This window comes from Globicephala melas, chromosome 17 (genome assembly GCF_963455315.2).
Source record: "Globicephala melas chromosome 17, mGloMel1.2, whole genome shotgun sequence".
Taxonomy (NCBI): Eukaryota; Metazoa; Chordata; class Mammalia; order Artiodactyla; family Delphinidae; genus Globicephala; species Globicephala melas.
The window spans coordinates 40,279,660-40,303,571 of NC_083330.1; the positions used below are offsets into that span (position 1 = coordinate 40,279,660).

The 23,912-nt window shown below is 44.0% G+C and overlaps 1 protein-coding gene across 1 annotated transcript in view; it reads left to right on the plus strand.

The window, feature by feature from the left end:
- The window catches only part of PTDSS1 (phosphatidylserine synthase 1), a 65,081-nt gene that overhangs the window by 29,321 nt on the left and 11,848 nt on the right, over positions 1-23,912 (plus strand). Inside the window, exons 5-10 of the mRNA XM_030862939.2 lie at positions 8,253-8,411; positions 11,703-11,854; positions 14,067-14,208; positions 16,122-16,234; positions 19,465-19,530; positions 23,413-23,512. Coding sequence (XP_030718799.1) covers positions 8,253-8,411; positions 11,703-11,854; positions 14,067-14,208; positions 16,122-16,234; positions 19,465-19,530; positions 23,413-23,512 — 732 coding nt within the window. The remainder of the gene's footprint in view (positions 1-8,252; positions 8,412-11,702; positions 11,855-14,066; positions 14,209-16,121; positions 16,235-19,464; positions 19,531-23,412; positions 23,513-23,912) is intronic.

Here is a 23,912-nt window from a genome sequence, read left to right on the forward strand (position 1 = left end):
CTAAGACAACTCCAATAATTTTTTAAAATTTTATCAACACAGGCCCAATCTTCTTTCATTCCACCCTCCCCCCGCTGCCAACACACACATATCTTGCATTGTTATCAGACATTATATCCATATATATGGACTTTTTTAAACATAACCACAATGCCGTTTTCAGTCGCTTCAAGGTAACAGTATGCAGTGTTCACATTTCCCCAGTCACCTCATAAAGTTTTTTTTTACAGTTGATTTGTACAAATTAGGATCCAGACAAGGTCCCCATATTGCCTTTGTTGCAGCTCTTAATCTGCAGTCCCTCCATACCGTTTTTCAGCGTCGAGGTTTGTTTGTCAAAGAAGCCACATTGTTTATTTTATGGAGCTTCTCGAGTCTGAATTTTGTAGCTTGCATTTCCAGGGTGTCATTAACGTATCTCTCTGTCCCCCTGTATTTTCTATAAACGGAAGTTAGATGTAGAGGCTGGATGGGGTCCAGATTCCAGTCCAGTTTCCGTGGCAGGGCTGCTCATATATGGTGCTGTGTATCACACTAAGAGCCACACGGTGTCTAGGTGTCTCTCTTTTATAACGTTAAGCTTGATCGTAGGGTCAGGAGGTCAGCATCAATTGTAAGATGCGCCATCAATTACAAGTATGACTTTGGGAAGGGGAAGAGGGAAACCTTATATTATATGTGCACCAAACATTGTAATATGTTGAAACATCCACCCAATTCTCAGAATGCTAAATGTGAAAAAGATGTGTCCTAGAATCAAGAAAGCACAATGTGAGGGAGGGGAGGGGTTCCCACGCTCGGAAGGGCCCACTCACGGCGAGGGAATCAGCGCGGACAGGGAGAGACCTTCGGGGGGTTGAGGGATCGGAGGGGAACGCAGCCAGCGGCTCCCCTGCCTGCTTGGCCCCGGGCCTGAAACTCTGCCCTCCAGGGTCGCCTCTGGCCGCAGAGGTCCTGAGCCTAAGCCCTGCCCCCCAGAGCCTCTTCTGGCCTTTTTTTTTTTTTTCTGTTGTGGTCCTGTTTTGTTCTTGTTTCATTCTTATTTTTATTTTTTCTAATATATGTTTTATTTTTGTAACTTTATTTTATTTTTTATTCTTTGTTATTGCTCTGCTCCTTTTTGTTTGTTGCCCATTTCTTGTTTTTGTTGTGGCACTGTGTGGCTTGCGGGGGGTCGGGCCTGAGCTCCTGTGAGAGAAGCACTGAGTCCAAACCCCTGGACTAACAGAGAACTTCAGGCCCAGAGAATATTACTCGGTGTGAGCTCTCCTGGAGGTCCTCATCGCGGCACCAAAACCCGGCTCCACCCAACTGCCTGCAAACTCCAGTGCTGGATGCCTCAGGCCAAACAACCAGCAAGACAGGATGCAGCCCCACCCATCAAAAAAAATGAGACAACAAAAATATATGTTACAGAAGAAGGAGCAAGGTAAAAACCTACAAGACCAAATAAATGAAGAGGAAATAGGCGACCTACCTGAAAAAGAATTCAGAGTAATGATAGTAAAGATGATCCCAAATCTCGGAAATAGAATGGAGGCACGGATCGAGAAAATACAAGAAATGTTTAACAAGGACCTAGAAGAACTAAAGAACAAACAAAAAGTGATGAACAACACAATAACTGAAATGAAAAATACACTGGAAGGAATCAATAGCAGAATAACTAAGGCAGAAAATATAGCAAATCTGGAGCAAATAAGTGAGCCTGAAGATGGAATGGTGGAAATAACTGTGGAGGAGCAGAAGAAAGAAAAAAGAATGAAAAGAAATGAGGACAATCTCAGAGACATCTGGAACAATGTTAAACGCACCAACATTTGAATTACAGGGACCCCAGAAGAAGAAAAGAAAGAGAAAGGGTTTGAGAAAATATTTGAAGAGATTATAGTCGAAAACTTCCCTGACATGGGGAAGGAAATAGCCACCCAAGTCCAGGAAGCACAGAGAGTCCCATATAGGATAAACCCAAGGAGAAACATAGCTGAGACACATATTAATCAAACTAACAAAATTTAAATTCAAAGAAAAAATATTAAAAACACCAAGGGAAATCAACAAATAACATACAAGGAAATCCCCAGAAGGTTATTTCAACTGACTTTTCAGCAGAAATTCTGCAGGCCAGAGGGAGTGGCAGGATATACTTAAAGTGATGAAAGGGAAAAACCTACAACCAAGATTACTCTACCCAGCAAGGATCTCATTCAGATTCAACAGAGAAATCAAAAGCTTTACAGACAAGCAAAAGCTAAGAGAATTCAGCACCACCAAACCAGCTCTACAGCAAATGCTAAAGGAACTTCTCTAAGTGGGAAACACAAGAGAAGAAAAGGACCTACAAAAACAAACCCAAAACAATTAAGAAGATGGTCTTAGGATTGTACATATTGATAATTACCTTAAACGTGAATGGATTAAATGCTGCAACCAAAAGACACAGCCTTGCTGAATGGATACAAAAACAAGACCCATCTATATGCTGTCTACAAGAGACCCACTTCAGACCTAGGGACACATAGAGCCTGAAAGTGAGGGGATGGAAAAAGATATTCCATGCAAATGGAAATCAAAAGAAAGCTGGAACAGCAATACTCATGTCAGATAAAATAGACTTTAAAATAAAGAATGTTACAAGAGACAAGGAAGGACACTACGTAATGATCAAAGGATCAATCCAAGAGTAAGACATAACAATTATAAATATATATGCACCCAACATAGGAGCACCTCAATACATAAGGCAACTGCTAACAGCTATAAAAGAGGAAATCGACAGTAACACAATAATAGTGGGGGACTTTAACACCTCACTTACACCAATGGACAGATTATCCAGACAGAAAATAAACAAGGGAATACAAGCTTTAAATTATGCAATAGACCAGATAGACTTAGTTGATATTTACAGGGCATTCCACCTGAAAGCAGCAGAATACACTTTCTTCTCAAGTGCACACGGAACATTCTCCAGGATATATCACATCTTGGATTACAAATCAAGCCTTGGTAAGTTTAAGAAAATCGAAATTGTATCAAGCATCTTTTCCGACCATGATGCTGTGAGACTAGATATCAATTACAGCAAAAAAAACTGTAAAAAACACAAACACATGGAGGCTAAACAATATGCTACTAAATAACCAAGAGATCACTGAAGAAATCAAAGAGGAAATTTAAAAAAAACCTAGAAACAAATGACAGTGAAAACATGATGACTCAAAACCTATGGGACACAGCAAAAGCAGTTCTAAGAGGGAAGTTTATAGCAATTTAGTCTCACCTCAAGAAACAAGAAAAACCTCAAACAATCTAACCTTACACCTGAAGCAACTAGAGAAAAAGAACAACAAAAAAAACCACCCAAAGTTAGTAGAAGGAAAGAAATCATAAATATCAGATCAGAAATAAATGAAGTAGAAAACAATAGCAAAGATCAATAAAACTAAAAGTTGGTTCTTTGAGAAGATAAACAAAATTGATAAAACTTTAGCCAGACTCATCAAGAAAAGAAGAGACAGGACTTAAATCAGTAAAATTAGAAATGAAAAAGAAGAAATTACAACTGACACCACAGAAATACAAAAGATCATAAGAGACTACTACAAGCAACTATATGCCAATCAAATGGACAACCTGGAAGAAATGGACAAATTCTTAGAAAGGTACAACCTTCCAAAACTGAACCAGGAAGAAATAGAAAATACAAACAGACCAATCCCAAGTAATGAAATTGAAACTATATTTAAAAATCTTCCAACAAACAAAAGTCCAGGACCAGATGGCTTCACAGGCAAATTCTATCAAACATTTAGAGAAGAGCTAACACCCATCCTTCTCAAACTCTTCCAAAAAGTTGTAGAGGGAGAAACACTCCCAAACTCATTCTACGAGGCCACCATCACCCTGATACCAAAACCAGACAAAGATATCACAAAAAAAGAAAACTACAGGCCAATATCACTGATGAACATTGATGCAAAAATCCTCAACAAAATACTAGCAAACAGAATCCAACAACACATTAAAAGGATCATACACCATGATCAAGTGGGATTTATCCCAGGGATGCAAGTGATGCAGCCACTGTGGAGAACAGTATGGAGGCTCCTTAAAAAACTACAAATAGAACTACCCTATGACCCAGCAATCCCACTACTGGGCATATATCCTGAGAAAACCATAATTCAAAAGGACACATGCACCCCAGTGTTCATTGCAGCACTATCTACAATAGCCAGGACATGGAAGCAACCTAAATGTCCAATGGTAGGGGAATGGATAAAGAAGATGTGGTACCTATATATGGAATATTACTCAGCCATAGAAAGGAATGAAATTGGGTCATTTTTAGAGATGTGGTTTTTAGAGGCTGTCGTACAGAGTGAAGAAAGTCAGAAGGAAAAAAATAAATATCATATATTAACGCATATATGTGGAATCTAGAAAAATGGTACAGATGACCCTATTTGCAGGGCAGGAATAGAGATGCAGATGTAGAAAATAGATGTGTGGACACAGGGGGCCTGAGGCAGTAGGTGGTGGGACGAATTGGGAGATTAGGATTGACACATACACACTACCATTTGTAAAATTGATAGCTAGTGGGAACCTGCTGTGTAGCACAGGGAGCTCAGCTCGGTGCTCTGTGACCACCTGGATGGGTGGGATCGGGTTGGGAGAGTGAGGTCAAGAAGGAGGGGAGGACTTCCCTGGTGGCGCAGTGGTTGAGAGTCCGCCTGCTGATGCAGGGGACACGGGTTCGTGCCCCGGTCCGGGAAGATCCCACATGCCACGGAGCGGCTGGGTCCGTGAGCCATGGCCGCTGGGCCTGTGCGTCCGGAGCCTGTGCTCTGCAACGGGAGAGGCCACAACAGTGAGAGGCCCGCATACCGCCAAAAAAAAAAAAAAGAAAGAGGGGATATATGTATACATGTGGCTGATTTACTTCACTGTACAGCAGAAACTAACAACATCGTAAAGCAACTATTCTCCAATAAAAAAATTAAAACAGCTAAAAAAAATAAGAATGAAAGCATAATGATTTCAGTATACAGTGCAGTGTGATAAAGAAAAAGATATGGGTGCTATTAGAACTTATAAAAGAACCCCAGTCTAGTCTGGGAGGTCAGGGGATGCCTCTGTAAGAGCTGATGTCTAAGTTGACAACTAAAACATGAGTGGGAATTAGCCAAGCAAAGTGCGAGTAGGGGGCCGAGGCCATTATTCAGGAAGAAGAAACAGCCTGCATGGAAGCCCCAACTTAGGAGCTGGGATCAGTCAAGAGTGAAGGAGAGTAAGAATTAGAGGCAGAGGAGGGCATTCCTGAGGCTGGGGAGACATTGGTGAGGAGTTAGGATTACACTGTGAATGTAATAAAAGACCCTGAAGGTTTATAAGCAGAGGAGGTACATGATCTCCATTGGTGCTTTAGCGGGTCAGTAAACATTACGCCCATCTCCAGTCCAGTGTTGAAACTGGGGAAGAAAGGTGCACAGGATCAGCTGATTTCTTCCTGGTTGAAGCTCAGTGAAGCAGATGGCTTTAGACCTGGGCCACGAGGTTGTGCTAATCCCCCGCCCCGAATTAGGCCTCTGCTCCCCTGTCCCATTGGACAACCACGGGCTTCAGATAGAGCCTGACTCAAAAATTCCTCCAAGGTTGAAAGAGCAGATGGGAACCTGTGCTGTCTGTGGGCAAATAATTTCCAAAGAGAGGACCCTAAAGAGGGTGGAGTACATGTGTTCTCAAGGTCACCACCTTCCCCAGGGAGGAAGGAGCGAGAGAGCAGGGCAGGAGGCGCAGAGATCCTTCCACACTGGGAAGGCTGTCTTCCCAGACACCCCCCCCCACCCCAAACACACACACACCCAAAATGGTCTGATTTGTGATCTGCAAAATCATTTTGTATGTAGAGAGTCGAGTTAAAATCTGCAGTCTTCAGCTGGAGCTGGGCAGTCAGGTGCTTATCAGAGCATCATGTATACGCTTCATAGTTTTAGGAAGCTACTGCAGGCATCTAAGCAAGAAATAACAGTGGTGGTGAGATAGACGGAGGAAAAAACACTTGGGGAGGTAAAATGAATAGGACTTGGTGTTTGGTTAAGTGTCGGGCAAGCAAGGGAGAGGGTGGAGCCACCCAGGTGAGCGATCCATCAGTTGGGAGGTGGGCAGAATCTGTCCTTACCTACTGCTTACTTCCACCTCCCCAGACTTGGCTTCCCCACCTCTGTGTCCTCATTTCATGCCTTGTCCTCCCGCTTCCAGGGGTTCGTGCCTGCGTGTGCTGCTCCCCGTCTGCATTAGACCACGGTGTCCTGCATCCCTCCCAGCACCAGGATCTCGGGATCTTCCAGATGTGATTATTGGCAGATTTGTTCATAATAATTATATGCCAGTAGACACACCTGGCTCTTTATGGGTTTCAAAGTGCCTTTGCATTTGTTGAACACATAAATATTCTCTTAGAGGGCAGTAGAAAGGCCTCCAAAGTGGTCTTCAACCCATGATTCCCTTAAGAACAGATTTCTGAAAACAGAACTTAGCCCTTTCTTATCTAACCCTAAGCAGCCCACTCTGGAGTAAAGAAGAAGATAGGGTGGGTGAGGAGTTTGGGGTTGACTGAGCCTTAAGCTCTCCTTAACCTTTAAGCTGTCCTTAACCTAACATGTTACTGCTTTAGCGCAAGGATGTTTCTCTCTGTCCGTCTGTGATTCGTGGGACAGGCACGTGCTCCAGAGCCTGGAAGGAGAACTTTCATCTCATTGCAGTGCAGTTTGGTCTTTTTAAGGCTTATCTTGACTCACCCCCATTGATTTTTTTCCTCTTTTCTCTAGATTTCCCACTTACACATCATAATACCACATCAGAATGTTTCTCAAAAAAATACAATTTTTAAAAATGTCCTTTGAACTTTGCAAATTAAAATGGATTAGGTCTGAGAAAGGCTTCAGAAGTCTGATGCGGTAGGTTTCGGAAGAGACAAGAGGAGCACCATGGTGTTCTTTTGGCTCCCTCAGAAAGTATTGCTTCTAAAATTTGAAAATATTATACTTTATAGGTATTCCATCAGCTGGCTGAAATCTTAACTCCTTCCTATCAGATTAATTTGGGGAAAAAAGAATGTGAAATGTAGAGCTTCCTGAGAAATGTTGTCATGTGATAATTACTTCATAATAAACACAGGAGTATAAGGAAGTTGATTTAAAATTACTTTAAAATATATTAAAAATGAAAAGGTTAGAAGTGGAACCTAAATTCTTCAAAGCTTTATAATGTTTTAATATTTAAATTATGTAATATTTGCTACAGTTTTGGGTGGAAGAGTAATTCTGTCTTCTTCTAATTTCTGAAGTTGGATGTTTCAGCTTTCCTTCTTTCCTAATAAAAACGTTTAAGGCTTTGTATTTTCCTCTAACTTCTGCTTAACTGCATCTCATCATTTCGATGTGTAATGTTTTCATTGTCATTTAATACTGAATATATTTTAAATTCCTGTTATGATTTCTTTTTTACTCCATGGTATTTAGAGATGCGTTTTAAAATTTCTGAACCTATTGGGTTTCTAGTTATTCTTTATTTGTTGGGATTCTATTTATGTTTTTGTTCATGGCTTTAACACAGTTGCCCTATGAGCAAGTGACATGGGCTATATGATACCACTACTTTTTTTTTAAATAAATTTATTTATTTATTTATCTTTTTTTTTTTTTAATTTTTGGCTGCGTTGGGTCTTCGTTGCTGCATACGGGCTTTCTCTAGTTGCGGCAAGTGGGGGCTACTCTTTGTTGCAGTGGCTTCTCTTGTTGCGGAGCGCGGGCTCTAGGCACACGGGCTCAGTAGTTGTGGCATGCAGGCTCAGTAGTTGTGGTGCATAGGCTTAGTTGCTCCGCGGCATGTAGCATCTTCCTGGACCAGGGCTTGAACCCGTGTCCCCTGCATTGGCAGGTGGATTCTTAACCACTAAGCCACCAGGGAAGTCCCGATACCACTTCTTTAAGACGGGTTAAGCCTTTGTAAATGGTTTTGCTTCCCACTTTAACCAAGCTTTTGCAATTCAGAGCAAAGCAATTCTGGTGTATAAACTCTAATACTTGTCCATTTTTCCTCAAGCAACTTCAGTTACCAAAACTTTTTATTGGGTAGGACATATATTAATTATCAAGATCATACCAGTTCTTTTTATTTTCCAAATCCTGGAAGCAAGTTGATTTCTAGAGTATTACTAATTATTTCCTTATTATTTTAAACAGGAGTATGCTGTGAACTGCCATGTTATCACCTGGGAGAGGATTATCAGCCATTTTGATATATTTGCCTTTGGACATTTCTGGGGCTGGGCTATGAAGGCCTTGCTGATCCGTAGTTATGGTCTCTGCTGGACAATCAGTATTACCTGGGAGCTGACTGAGGTAAGAAGGGGGTGTGGGCTGCTATCTAGATGCTACAGTGTGGACAGTTTATATGCAGGAAGAAGATAGTCCATCAGTTAAGAGTCAAGTAATCCATTCTGCAGCTCCTGTGGTACAAAACTGTTTAAATCCCCAAGGGATATTTTATACCTTTGTCAAACAAACAGAGAAACTCCTTGTCAACTTAAGGTCTGCTCTGTCTCACAAGTCTTAAAGAGAAACAAATGGAATCAAGCTAGAGAATGAAGTTAAAATCCTAAGCAAGATAATTGAGTGGCAATGAGGACATCTGCTAAGAAGCTAATAGGTAGTTTACCCACTAACTAGTTTCCAGTTAAATAGAATTGTGGTGTTTGGGAATTATGAGGCCATCCAGGACATTGTGTCACTTAAAAATGGATTCCCAGTGTAGCTCAAATATCACGGTCATCAAAAGTTTGTCTCATTCGATGAATGAAAGAGATATATTCTTGAAAAACTATTACCGAAATGATATTTTGGGAACTAGTTCATTTATTGTTCAGTTATCATGTTATTCTTAAGCATTCCCGGGGACAAAATTTGGCCATGTGCACAGTTATTTCTTCATGCCTGTCGTTGTCCTGACCCTAACCTTTAGCAAAGCATGCCAGTTAGATATTCGCTTCTATTAGTGTTCCTCTCATGGCCCCGAGGCTAGAAGCCCTAGTTCAGGGTGTGGGCAGGGTTGGTTCCTTCAGAACCTGTCCCAAGCCTCTCTTAGGCCTCTGCTCATGGTTTGCTGGTCATCTTTGGTGTTCCTTGGCTTGTAGATCACCACAGTCTCCGCCTCCATCTTCACGTGGCCTTCTCCCTGCATGCGTTCACATGGCATTCTTTTCATAAGGACACCAGTCATGTTGGATTAGGGGCCGACCTCCTCCAGTACGACCCCTTCTCAACTGTTACATCTGCAGTGACTGCATTTGCAAATAAGCTCACATTATAAGGTCCTGGAGCTTAGGACTTCCATAGTATGGATTTTTGAGGGGGAACGATTCAACCCATAACAGTGCCCAGCACTGTTCGTACATCACCCTGAATCTTCACCATAACCCAGAAGGGCAGTATGTATTCCCAGTGTACCGATGGGAACCAGAGCTCAGAGCCAGGAGTGGATCCAGAGGTGCTTGACGGGGAACGCGGCCCGTGCTCCTGCCCTCGTACCACGGGCTCCCTCTAACTTGCAGGCATCTTCAGGACCTCACCGCCATGAGACCTGTGCAGGGCACTTGGCCTTCCTCAGCCTCCCTTTCTTCCTCCCCTGCCCCCCCACCCCCGCCCACTGGGCCTCTTGCGCCTCCCTTTTCCTGGTGGCTCTTTTCTCAACACCTCTCCAGTTTATCCCTTTGCTGCGCTCTCCCCTCTCATCTGAATTTCCCATCTCCTCCCTGCACACTATCTTTTGCCAAAGTGAACCTTTCACCCCTCAGCCCGATCACCTCCTTCTACTGAAAACTCTTCCCTGTTGGTCCATTGCTCTTAAGACAAAATCCAGGTGGCTTCTGAACCAGCCTCTGAGGCCTGGTGTTCGCTGGCCCAGCCCACCTCCCCAGCCTCCTTGAACCCTCTCACCTGCCCTCTGCTCCAGCCAGCTTTGCATTCTTCACTTCAAAGATGCTGTGTCCTTTCCTCCCACGGAGCCTGCCTCTGAGTTCCTCCCTCTCTGCCCTGCTCCCTGCACTGGCTGGGCTCATGTTTGTACACCTGGAAATAGAGCACCTGGCTCTTCTCCTCTGAAACACTCAGCATAGGTTAAATACTTGATAGATGTTTTCTTTTCTGCTGAACGTTATGCCTCAAGAGGACAGGGCCCATGTCTGCCCAGTCCCAGACCCCAGTGCTCTGCCTCATACATACGGGCAGACGCTCCCGAATCCCCAGGGAGTGAACAAATGTGGCTCCTTCCAGGTCTGCGACTCCGCTCTCCCAGGGCTGTCTCACCCCCGAATCCGGTACTTTCCAGAAAGGCTCCTCGGGCGGACGTATGTCCTCCACATCCCCTACCCAGTATTATTTCAGCAAGTCTGTCGCTGGCTTCTGCAGAAGTTTCTCTCTGCCCCGTGTGAGTTAATGCTCCATGTCATGGCTTGGACCTGGGAATGCACCACGTCCCGGGTGGTACGTGGCCCGCTGGGGGCCAGCACACAGCCCCTCGCTGTCACATGCGGCAGCTGTTCAGTATCTCCTCAGAAGCAGGCACATCAGGAAGGCAAACTCCTCGTACAATATTTGTATTCTTTTACAATCTATGCGATGCTTTCATGAATAGTTTTAACTTGTAGCATTTATTATATTACCTCAGAGGTTTATAATCATGGGGTTGCCCCTTTCCAGAGAACTGTCAGGCGTTGTCTTTGTAATTTCAGACCTCCTTAAAGCGGGCCTTCCCACAGCACTCCATGCTGCTTGATACAGCTGACGGGTCCTTTGTTTTGGACAAAACTATTTCCATAAAAGACTTCTGTTCCACCCTTGATCTCACTGTGCCCTTTTTCTGGAATGTCCTCACCTTCATCTCCATCTCTTGAAATCACTCATTCCTGTCCTTAATGATCCCACTCCACCCTGTCTTCCTTCCAGAAGTTTACCGCCATTGCCGTCTATCCAAATGAATCTCTCAGTGTCCCAATTTATGTCACCATTGTAACACTTGCCACAGCATACCTGATTTTGTGTTCTGAATAAGCGTCTGGCCTCTGCCCTTAAGATCAAGAACGTTGATCCATTTTATCTCACCACCTTGTACATCGTAGGCACTTAATAAAAGATTATCGCTGCAAATCAGTTAGTGTGGGATTTCCTATTAAGCTAATTTACCACTTACTGTTTTTCCGAGATATCTATAGACCGTTTCTAAAATACACAGCTTAAATTCTCAAGCTGCTAATTTTGAGGATTCTGCCAGTGCTCTGTAGACAGTTAGGAACACTTTGCTCTCTTCCCCTCTTCTGGGTCCGTGTCATGTTGTCATTAGCCAAGGTAATTTACTGGTAGTATTTTTCAAGATGGGTTATCATTTCTTTAAAGCCCTGTGTCCAAAAAAAGAGGAGCTGTTTGGATTAGCAGTATTTGCGAACCATCCACAAAATAAACAAGAACCTGATTACAGACCTTGGTTTTATTTTATTTTTTTAATACATCAGGAAAACCTAAAACGTCAACAAGTTTTGCTAAGAGAATGTACTATTAAAAGGAAAGTTACCTTTCTGCGTGGTACCCCAGGTTTGTTTTTTTCACGTTTGTTTTTTCATCATCGCTTGTGTTTCTCAGCTTTTCTTCATGCATCTTCTGCCCAATTTTGCCGAGTGCTGGTGGGACCAAGTCATCCTGGACATCCTGCTGTGCAACGGTGGTGGAATCTGGCTGGGCATGGTCGTCTGCAGGTTTTTAGAGATGAGGACTTACCACTGGGCAAGCTTCAAGTGAGTCATCTTCCTCCGGGCCCTGAGTCACGGTTTCTCACAATGTAGATATAACTGCCTCAGTAGCACGCAACATGAGTACGTTCTCTGATGATAAGGACTAAATTATGCATTAGTAACTGGAACTCAAAAATGATTATAAGCCCAGTTTCAGGCATTGATCCAGAAAATGCTAAATCATTTTCGAGTTTCTCAAATCTATCCCCTCCTTTTTATCCATATGCCTCAGCCTGAATTCACACTCCCATGGCTGGATTGATTAGTCCCTTGTCCCCAGGTTAACCCCTCTAAGCCTTCTGCCGCCATTGCTTGAATGATCTTAGGAACATCACATCCGTCATGTCATTTCCCTGTGGTGGCTTCTCATGGGCCTTAGGACAAAGTCCATAGGCTTGGCAATTATAAGTCACTTATTCATTCTGTCTCAAATTAATTTTGTTATGTGGTGTAAGGGGGAGATTTCACAACGTTATTGTGTTTGATTAACCGGTTTTCCCTGTCCCTTTCATGAATAATCCTTTCTTTGGCCACTGACTTGAAAGGACACTTTTTAATATATTTCATACAGTATATACTGTAACAAAATCTGTCGCAGTGCTGGGTGTTGCTCCAAGCAAGCTTCATACGCAGTATCTCATTTGAGCCTTACATCAGTCCTAGGGATAGACGCTGCCATTCTCTTCACGTTAGGGTTGAAGGTACTGAGGCTTCAGTGTAGTAATTTGCCTGAGGATACCCAGCAAGCAAGCAGTAGAGTCTGAAATTACATCAGGCCGTCTGGGTCCTTAAACACTCCATAATGCTTCCCTATTTTCATACATTTATGCTTCAAATTCAACTTGAGAATCATCCTGTCAAGTTCCCAAGATGTAAGCGCAACTAATGAACAAAAAAGTCCTGTTGGTCTTAAGTTACATTAAACATATGAATGTAGATAGATCAGGTTGGATTAACCTTTTCACTACATTAAGTATTCCAGTTCTCCATCACGCTGTATCTCTGTTTATTCCCATCTTCCTCTACCTCTTTCCGTGAAGTTTCACCATTTTTTTTTTTTTTTTTTTTTTTGTGGTACGCGGGCCTCCCACTGCTGTGGCGTCTCCCGTTGCGGAGCACAGGCTCCGGACACGCAGGCTCAGCAGCCATGGCTCACAGGCCCAGCCGCTCCGCGGCATGTGGGATCCTCCCGGACCGGGGCACGAACCCGCGTCCCCTGCATCGGCAGGCAGACTCTCAACCACTGCGCTACCAGGGAAGCCCTCACCATTTTTTATATACAGGTTCTTCATCATTCTTGTTTCTTTTTGGATAGTCTCTGTTTCTTTGTTGCCCTTTTGCCTCAAATCTTCTTGCTGGGAGATTTTCTCACTGCATGCTTGTTGATGGGTGGGTGAGTGAGTGAAGGAACAAACCTGGTTTCCTTCTACTCCCCCTTCCCACCCCCTTCTCCCTCCCCAAGAACAAAAGGCCTGGCCTGTTTATCCTTATGCCGTCAGCACTTTAAAACGGTGTCTACGACCTAAAGGTCCTCGCTATACATCTCTGTTGAATTTAAAAAATCTTTACCATTTATTATATCGTATGACCTTGGATTTCGGCTCTCCTGGTCTAGCACAAGAGGACCAGAATCTACCCCCAACTCTGAGGTTTACAAAGAGAGCCGGAGTCAGCCATTCCCTTTCTCGGAGCCCCAGTGTTGTCATTTGTGAAACGTGGGACTATTTGTTTCTATCACAGGAATATGAAGTTGAGTGATTTCTAGGATTGAAACCAAGAAAGGTTAAAAACCACTGTCACTCCAAACTGTTCACTTAACTGAGGAAGCTATAGAGTGAGGAAATGCTGTGGGTCCCCTCACACGTAGAACATGTTCTCTGTTTTATCAGGGCGCCCTGGGGGCGGGGGCGTGGGTGGGAGTGGTGTCCTTCCTGGCCTAGTTCCAGGTGGCTGTCTGTAATGTACCTCAGCTTCTTTTGTCACCAGTCCACAAACTGTGGCCTGTGCTGGCGTGGCCAGTCCACTGGTGCTCCCCACCTGGCGTGCTGCTCTCAGCGCATCACCTGTGAATAGAGGCCGCTGTTGGAGAGATGTTCAAATAGAAAGGAATCTTTGGTTGTAAAATAGTCAATGCATTTTTCACAGTTTTTTGGTTTTTTGTTTCTTCCCCCTCCTATCTCTCTGGATTTTCACCGGAGCTGTTTTCTTCTCACAGGGACATCCACACCACCACCGGGAAAATCAAAAGAGCCGTGCTCCAGTTCACTCCTGCTAGCTGGACCTATGTTCGGTGGTTTGACCCCAAATCTTCATTTCAGAGAGTGGCTGGAATATACCTTTTCATGATCATCTGGCAGGTATCTCTTCAAATGCTCAAAAGTAGGGGAAAACAAAATAAAAACCATCCAGGAATTTAGGGTTCATGCTAGTTGACATTACTTATCAGCTCGTTGCTTTAGAAGATATAATATTCTGCAGCTGACATATAGAATTAAAGTGATGCTGTTACGCCTAAGGTCTTGCTTCATCGTGAAGACGTTTTAAAATATGGATCTTTGAATTACAAATTGGAAACAGATTAAAATTCCCTGTAAAGACCTTGTGCTCAGCATCTATCACCCAGTGAGTTAGGCATTGGATGACCTTCTCAAATGATCGTTTTCAGGACCACAGCAACAAACGTAAGGCTTTTTCTTACAGTCCCAATTCAGTATTTGAGTTTTAAAATTGTGCCTCAGCTGTTACCACTTTGGGTGATTTGTAGAACGCTAAATACAGAAGCCCTCTGCTACCTGTGGGGACTGGAGCCCTTTAGGGACCTGGGCCCTCCAGAGTGGTGTCGGCGGTGGAGAGAGGCTCTCGCTCCAAGCAGACTGAAGCGATTCAGACAGCCAGGGGTCTTGGAAAGGGATTACCCAACGACTCTGTTTTCCAGAGGCAGCCTTTTTTTATTGTCCCTCCTGTCCCCAGGTTAATTGTTTCGCAACTTTGGGAGACTAGCTGAGGGAAACCAGCTTTCACCGGAAGGGTCTTTCAGAATCATCAGACATGTTTTGAACACATATGCACAAAATACTCCCAACATAAGGAGAAAATGGGCATGTGTCACTTTAAAGATAGACTGTCCTTGTCCACAGAGGGAGGGAGAAGAATAATGCCCATGTCAAGAAATGGAGTTTATGGCTACAGAAGTGTTTGTGAATAGTTATATAGTCACCATGGTTTGGGGAAGTCAGTGTGTAGGTAAATGGGGTGTGATTAAGTTTTACCTTATGGGGCAATGCCAGGGAAGGCAGAGGTTTTCTTTTATTACGAGGACCTAGGAGGAATTTGGATTTGCCCAGGAGAGAGAGCGGGATGTGCTCCTAGAACGGCAGAATTCCACTGGGCCCACTTTCCCCCTGATGATGAGCACGGTGCAGTGATCAGCTTTCCTTATGTGGTGATGAGTGAACCATTTTTATTTTATATCCTTAAACTCAGCACTGTGGGGAAAGGCGCACATTTTATGTCACTGAGATGAACCTGCTGGTCCACGTGATGTGCTCTTAAAGCAGTGACCTTTCCTAATCTCTGCCCCTTGCTTAATCTGGAGGGGAAACGCAGTGGCCTCTGGGCGTTGAGCACAGACTTCCCGGTGGGCATCTCTTTTGTGCTGCCAGGACTGGTCATGGGATGAGCGGTACTGGGCGCTACCCTCAGGGAGCAGTCCCACTGCCAGGTGAAGCCTGGACCAACCCCACACCCACTTTTAAGAGCTGCCTTCGGTTGAGGATCTGCTCGGTCCCTGGCACGAGCTGACCGAGTCCACAGTCATCTCTCAGTCACGCACACGCGCCTCAAGCTTCTTTTGGTTATTGAAGAGCCTACTTTCCTGCTGTCAGACTTCTCAACCTGGCCTAATTTCTGCCGGGCTGCGGAGGTGTTCCACGGTACAGATTCGTTGTCATCCTTTCGCTCTTAAAGCATCTCTCTCCCGACTGTCCCAGCAGCTCACACACGTGAGCCAGGTGACAGTCACGTGAATCTGGAAACAAAACAGATGGCTGATGCCCCCTGTGCCCCTCTCAACACCCAGCACCTCCCCTGGACCCCTGCTTGGTTGGTGCCTGTGTTGTACTGGTTGTTACCGGGCTTAAGCAGCAACCCTTAGAGACCTGGTATGTCTTCTGGAAATTATTATTTTTAGCTGTAGAACGTCCATTGAAGGAATAGATGTTCATGACTTAGCATGAAGCACCAGGTTGACTCTCGCCTCCTTCTTTTGCAGCTGACTGAGTTGAATACCTTCTTCCTGAAACATATCTTTGTGTTCCAAGCCAGTCATCCATTAAGTTGGTGTAGAATTCTCTTTATTGGCGGCATCACGGCTCCCACAGTGAGGTAATTCTGTGTTAGCATGACCGTCAATTGAGCACGATTACCTGCTTTGTATTCTCCTATGTAGCATAAAGGAAGTCACATAAGCTAGCAGATTTTCCGTGAAAATGTCATTCTGAAGAATTATACATCCGGGGGGAAAAAAAAGACTTATACATCCAGAATATGAAGAAAATGTTTTGCTTCTCAGACCTCAGTAACATGAAGACCAGCACTGCACCATTATTTTCAAACCCCTTTAACGATCTTCACTGCTGTCCTTTTCTCCCCCGTAGCATCCTACTTAAAACAAAACGAGTAACAGAAATGCTAAGGTTTTCTTCCTGAGATTATTGAAAACTAACAAACGTTTTTATGGTGGATTGAAGTAATAAATTATGTTATTTTTAGAATGAGACTTTATTAGTTCTTTTAGAGCCAATTAAGTTAATTTCCTTTTAAAAATGTCCTTCCTGGGCTTCCCTGGTGGCGCAGTGGTTGAGAGTCTGCCTGCCGATGCAGGGGACAGGGGTTTGTGCCCCGGTCCGGGAAGATCCCACATGCCACGGAGCGGCTGGGCCCGTGAGCCATGGCCGCTGGGCCTGCGCGTCCGGAGCCTGTGCTCCGCAACGGGAGAGGCCCCAGCAGTGAGAGGCCCGCGTACCGCAAAAAAAAAAAAAAAAATGTCCTTCCTGTGGTCCTCCAGGACAACAGGGACAAGGATGGGTATCCATGCCCTCCTTCCCCTGGATTCATGACTCATGTAGGGCCTTAGAGATGAGGCGGTGTTCAGAGACTGTCCCCGACGTGGACCGATTCCAGTGGACTTCAAAGCAAAACACTTTCATTTGTTTCATTGTTCCTATTTGGAAATGGCATTGGGGTTTTGTTTTGTTTTGTTGGGTTTTTGGGTTTTTTTTGTTTTTTTTTTTTATGGTACGCGGGCCTCTCACTGTTGTGGCCTCTCCCGCTGCGGAGCACAGGCTCCGGACGTGCAGGCTCAGCGGCCATGGCTCACGGGCCCAGGCGCTCCACGGCACGTGGGATCTTCCCAGACCGGGACACGAACCCATGTCCCCTGCATCGGCAGGCGGACTCTCAACCACTGCGCCACCAGGGAAGCCCGGCATTGGGGTTTTATATCTAGTGTGGAGGACCGGCATTGATCAGTAGAAACACCCAAGATCTCTGCACAGCTGATATAAATACAAACCAAGCAGATAAAAGAGTTTGCTCTTCAGAAGCTGTAGGATAACTTAATTCATTATTTGTAATGTACTTGTGAACTACACAAGTAGAAGGTCTCACTTGCCAGGGAGAGTGGGTGTTTTCCTTGGTCAGACATAGCCCTCACCCCCAGCTAGCACCTTTTCTTGTCCTCATTCGTTATTACAAATATATTTATTATATATATATATATATATATATATAAAAACAGGAAAGTAACAGCTGGTAAACCGCAGCCTTTTGCCACTTTATAGACCAGTGGTCCGTCGAAGTAGTTATCTCATGCATGCAATTTTCCTTTGGTGGGTTGGAGCCTCCCTACTGTATTTAAAATTTGATTTAATTTGAGGCTGCCAGTTATTTTCAGGAAAGATTAGCAGCAGTTTCTTCATAAAATTACGAGCAATCAACAAAGTCAATAAGTGGGGAAAGAAATGTCTTATAAAACAGAAGAGCAAATCACATGTGATTCATCATGAAAATTTCAATATTGTTAAACATTTCACAACAAAAACTAGAGATTTAGACCAGAGACTAAAAATCCAGTGTTCAGACTTTTCGAGAGCTCCTTAAAATTTTTGCCAAACCCTACGGGTTTCCACACAATTCTTTTTTGTTTAAAACTTAGCCACTTTCTGTGTTCCTACACCACTTGAGGCTATTCATATGTAAGGAGATGGTTTGACAAGCTTCTTGGAAAGACGGAAGTACTCTGATGGGTTTTAGTCCCAATTAGCAAATGCCAGGCCCTAAAAGGAAGAGAAAGCTCATAGGCTTCAGTATAAATCATACATACATACCAGATCTCCGTTTTCAGATCTCCTTTTTAGACTTTCACATGACTCTGCTTTGAGAAGATATTTGAGTGAACATTCTTTTAATCTAATAATATAATGTGCAGTGTAGGACATGGACACCATGAGTAAAGCAGCTGAACTAGCAAAAGCAAATTAGGTAATGAAAATGTGAAGTCAGAGGAAAACTTGAATTCTTTATAGTTACAATTCTTCACTTTGGGGTACAGAGGCGATAGTTTATGGATGAGCTTTAGGCATCCGTGAACCCCCCAAAGTTTAATGCAAAATTCTGTGTGCATGTTTTATGTGCCTTTATCATAGCTTTCATCAAACCCTCAAAGGAGTCTGTGACCCACCTCCACCAGAAGATGATGAGTTAAGTTTCAGGGGCAGTAATGAGACTCTAAGCCTCCACTGTCCCACAGGCAGCCTCTCCCACGTGTGGCTACTGGGCACTGGGAGTGTGGCCGGTCACCCTGAAATGTGCTGTACGTGTACACACTGGACCTTGAAGGCTTAGTGCAAACACAATATAAAATGCTTCTTTATAATGTTTTCAAGACATTGGATTATATATAAATTAATTATTAAAATGAATTTCATCTGTTCCTTTTTACTTTTTTAACACGGTTATTAGAAAACTCTAAATTGCATTTGAGGCTCATACTGTATTTCTATTGCATGGTTGCTGCACTGAGCCTCTCACCTCCATGTCATCACCTCTTTTCTGATCATGTCAGTAACATTCAGTTATTGGCCTCAGTGACAGTGAGGTGCAGCTACAGTCCCATTCCAGTTTCTGAGAGCCACAAATGTATATATTTATTGCCTGGTTACGATCAGCAACCTTTATCCTGGAAAGAGCCAGAGGAGACAGTGACCATGCAGGAGACCTTCTGGAATCACCTCCGTGGAGGGAGACTGAGGCATCCACCTGGGGTGGCTTTGGCTCAGGGCTGTGGGAGTCTGTGTCTGAATCAAGACTGCCTTTGCCAATAATCTGGCTCCAATAACCATCCCCCTCCAACCCGATCCAAATTCTTAGCCTCTTACAGGAAGGTTTCAACAGGCACTGGCTTCCTATTCCCTTAAATAGAACTAGACCAGGCAGCCCAAGTATGTGGAACAAGGCAGACATTTTTTATACTCACGCTGTCAAAGTGATTTAATTCTGTATTGACTTGCTGGTCTTCCAGAAGCTCTCAGTGAATTCTACCTTTGTTCTTTCAGACAGTACTATGCTTACCTCACCGACACACAGTGCAAGCGTGTGGGAACACAGTGCTGGGTGTTTGGGTGAGTAATCTTTTATCGTGGACATATAAAACCACTTTAGCCTCTGAATTTCTTGGGTTATTTCTTAACCCTACATTAAGTGCCTTTCAGTGCAGTTTTGTTTTTGTGTGTCTTTCATTTTTAACATTCCTTTTCTGATTTAAATTTAGAGGAGTTAATTGGCAAGTTACACAAAGAGGGTGTAGAAACTGTTTTTTAAAAAAATATTAGGAAATCAAAAGATAATTCCCATGTAGAACTTGAAGACCTTGTTTCTTGAAATAAATCAGAAAATGAGTTATATGAATTCCCTGTGAAATTGATGGTGAGTTTGGGACAACATATCGTGATGGGCTTAACCACATTTTACGTTACTTTCACACCAGAAAGACCCCACAAAGCGACTGCTTGCTGTCTACCAGGGTCTAATTTTATTATCCCAAAGAAAACTAACACATGGTGACAATTTATTGTCTCATTACAGATACAAATGCTGTATCTGAATTTACAACTATTTAAATGATTTGAAAGAAAGCAAGGGTTACCCAGTTTAACCCCCAATATTAAATGGGAGATACTCTTCAGTGTCTCAAATAAGTGCTTCTTCTGCTTCAATACCATCAACATCTCACCATGCCATTTAGCAACTGAAGTTCCAGAGACATCCAGCACACATGTAGGTGAAGTTCAGTCCCTCAGGGAGCTTACATTCAGGACCTAACCTAGGTTCTAAATGGAGTGTGACAGCATAAAGAAAATCTGATGAAAACCCTAACAGATTTTTAAACAGAGTCACTTTTTTTCCCTGTATTACATGCGTATTGAAACATCATCCAAAGACATCAACTATTTAGAGATACTTGCTGCTTACGTTGCATTGTCATTCGTTCCAAGCGTGTGTGTGTGTGTGTGTGTGTGTGTGTGTGTGTCTGTGTCTGTGTCTGTGTCTGGAGCTCTCACTCCAGATTCTGGGGAGTTAGTGAAGTTTGATCTAGGCAAGTTTCCCACCGCCTTCTTTCCAAAAGACAAAGGGCCGTTGTCACTGTTTCTCATAAATTCTGTGATGTAAGCTGATTTTCCTACCCAAAGTAGCTTAAAGGGTGATAGGATGGACTCAATTTCCATCCTATGGATAGGATGGATTTCCACTGATTACTGATCTGGCGGGAGAGAGAATTCACACATCTACCACATTTCTAATATATTTCTGTCACAGGAAGGAGGAAGGTGGGCTGCCTTCCCACTGTCTTGTCCGAGGACTGGGAATCTTCCCTGCACTTCCTTCTTTCACCACATGCCTCTTCTTTCCACGGGCATTTTTCTCTTCACGTTTACAAGTCCTTGCCAGCGTCTTACTCTACGGAGCGTGGGTATATTTTCCACAGAACTCTCTACTTACCTGTTGAGGAAAAAGAGACGGCGGATCAGAGGGAGAGGCAGTGTTACAACAAAGTTTTTTTTTCTGATCAGGCGGTCTGAAACTATAATCACCGTGGAGGGAGAAATGGCTGAGAGGAGCAAGGGCAGAGAATGGTGGCAAACGCCACTCCAGAAAACTGCGCCTTGCTGAAAAGTGGTAAAAGAAAGTAAAACGCAAATGATCTGAGATGCAGAGGTCAGTTGGCTAATTTAGGATGCTTTATTATAGAGACTCGAGTCCTCCCAGAATGGTGACATCAAGGTTAGTGAACCTCGAGAACTAGTGGGCCATGCTGAAAACGAGCAAGTCCCTCTTCATAAATCAAGCAGGGCAGACCTGCCTGGCGCGTGAACTGGGGCAGGAGCTGCCTCTGGGCGGTCAGCACGGTCAGCCCGTGACGGTGAAACAGGAGGCGCGGCCTCCAGTCTCTTTTCTTCGTTACGCAGTCAACTGAGTGGGTCCTGAACAGCATTTTCTGAAAATCAAATAGAGTCGGAAGATGTCAGAGCAAGGGGCCGGTTGTTTTGTGTGACTTTTGTTTCAGTCGTGTGTGTGTGTGTCTGTGTGTGCGCGTGTGTCTGTGTACTGGGCCACAGTGAAAAATAGGCTTCATGCCGTGGGTCTCAGATCACAGAAGTTGGAGAAACAGGTCTAGTCTGCTGGTCACCAAGCTCTTGAAAGCTGCCTCAGTCGGCTTGAATACCCAGACACCTCTCACAGTAAGCTCTGGGTGTTCTGTCTGGTTAAGGGCAGGTAGGCACACTTCTTCTTAACATTTTCTGATGCAGTCCTGCATCCCAGCAAGACGTCCCAGCAAGAGGCTGCACACGTTCTGTGTGTCCGCCGGCAGGCGCCCTTGCCCTCGCTGCTTCCCTGACAGCCTCGACTTCAGTGTGACAGTCGACCTCAGCCCTGCTCTCCAACGTGCCAGCCTTTGTTGTGGCGGGGAGCTGGGGAGGAAGAGGGGGTGCTCTGAAAAGATCCAGGTGACCACTCCTAACCTTGTTTCGTTGGGGCTGTGGGCCAAGACAGCTCCAGATTCTTTAGAGGCGTGTCCAGGAGACTTTCTGCTTTGCACAGGTGGCTCTGACTCTGGGCATTCCGTTGTTTAGAGCCGTCCATCCATTTGACCATGGCAGTGACCTCTGTCTGCCAGTAGGGAGGGGACCGGGGGCCTTCTGGGCCTCTTCCTGCCTTTTTAGAGATTATCTGTGCAACAAGACCAGTCCCTCCAGATTCCGTCCTGATCGAGGCACACCTAAGGTGGCCTTATCTGAAATTGCTGTTCCTGGGCAGTCTTTGGGATCACGTGACCGGCTATGTTACCCTCACCTCATCCGTTCTTACCTTCAAGCTCTGAACCTTAATAAAGGTCTGATTTTAGTATTCATAGATGAAGTTGTATTATACAAGGTTGGCTTTTTTCTCTAATGTTTTAATTAAAGAGGAAAACATGGAAGTTATTTTTTCCATCGTTTTTGGATTTAGCAAAATTGCTTACAGATGCAGAGGATAAAGGGTTTTTATCATCAGCAGAACTGGAGCATATTAAATCTGGAAATTCTAAGATGGCTGGGAGGGAATGTGAATGCTGCCTTCAAGTTACTGAAAGACTCTCCTGGAAGGTTCACACTCCCCTATATGACTGCGGAGGGCAGAATTAGGACCAGGGGTGGAAGGAGGCAGGTACCAGCCTGAGACAAGGAACGACTTCCCAACAGCTAAAGAAACTGAGCAGCAGAGGCAGCTGCCCACAGAGGTAGTAGGTTCCCTGGCCCTGCAAGGGCTCCAGCCAAGGGGGTGACTGTCCACCCATTGTGATAAGCTCCGACTTAGATGATACCAGGCAGCCTCCGGCTATGAAGACGTACGAGTTGAGATTGTAGTCTGTGAGGAAGGAAGATGTAAAGAATATTTGATTATTTCTGGGGAGGGATAGAGGGATGAAGAGGCAGAGCACAGAGGGTTTTCAGGGCAGTGAAACCATTTGATATGACCCTCTAATGGTGGACACATGTCATTATACATCTGTCCAAACCCATAGAATGTACATCACCAAGCGTGAACTCTGACATAACCTATGAACTTTGGGTGATGTGTCAATGCAGGTTCATCACTTGTGACACATGTTGACAGTGGGGGCAGCTGTGCATGTGTCGGGGCAGAGGGTATAGGGACTCTGTACCTTCCTCTCAAGTTTGCTATGAACCTAAAACTGCTCTTAAAAAAAACAGTCTGCAGAAAAGAAGAGAGGAGTAACAGTACAATAAACTTTTAATTAAATCTAAATATGTATGTATATATAATAATATATATTATTCCTGAAGAAAGCACAGTGTCATTTTGTAGGGGACCTGCTTCCAGTGTTTGGGGCAGAAATCTTATGACCACTTGAACTTTTTGATGGAATTATGCATATTTCTGGTAATGCATAATGCTCTGATAAGATGAATTCGTATTTAACCTCTTGTTCTGTCTAACAGGGTCATTGGTTTCCTGGAAGCTATTGTCTGCATAAAATTTGGACAAGATCTCTTCTCTAAGACCCAAATCCTCTATGTTGTGCTTTGGCTTCTTTGTGTGGTAAGTCATTACTTTTTTACCCAAAAGTGTTAGTTAAAGTCCTCATGGTGTCTTCTAAAACAAAACAAAACAAAACACTCTTGTGTACCAAGGTTCCTTAGAAATTTATAGACAGGACATTCTACTGTAGTAACGCAAGATTGGCCACTAGTCTGAAGTTCAAGAATAAATACATAGGACCACATGGCACCTAAAATTGGTCCCCTTTGCAGGTTCTAGTCAAATGCCCTCAGCAGGTGCATCATACTCTCATTTATTCCGCTTATGAGAATTCACCTACACTTGCTGAAAATGTCAGGCCTGCCATGAGGGATAAGGATAGTTACAGTGCCCCGTAACATATGTATTACTGTCCAAGGGTTTATGTACAAAATGACAGACGGTTGTTTATAGGCCAGGT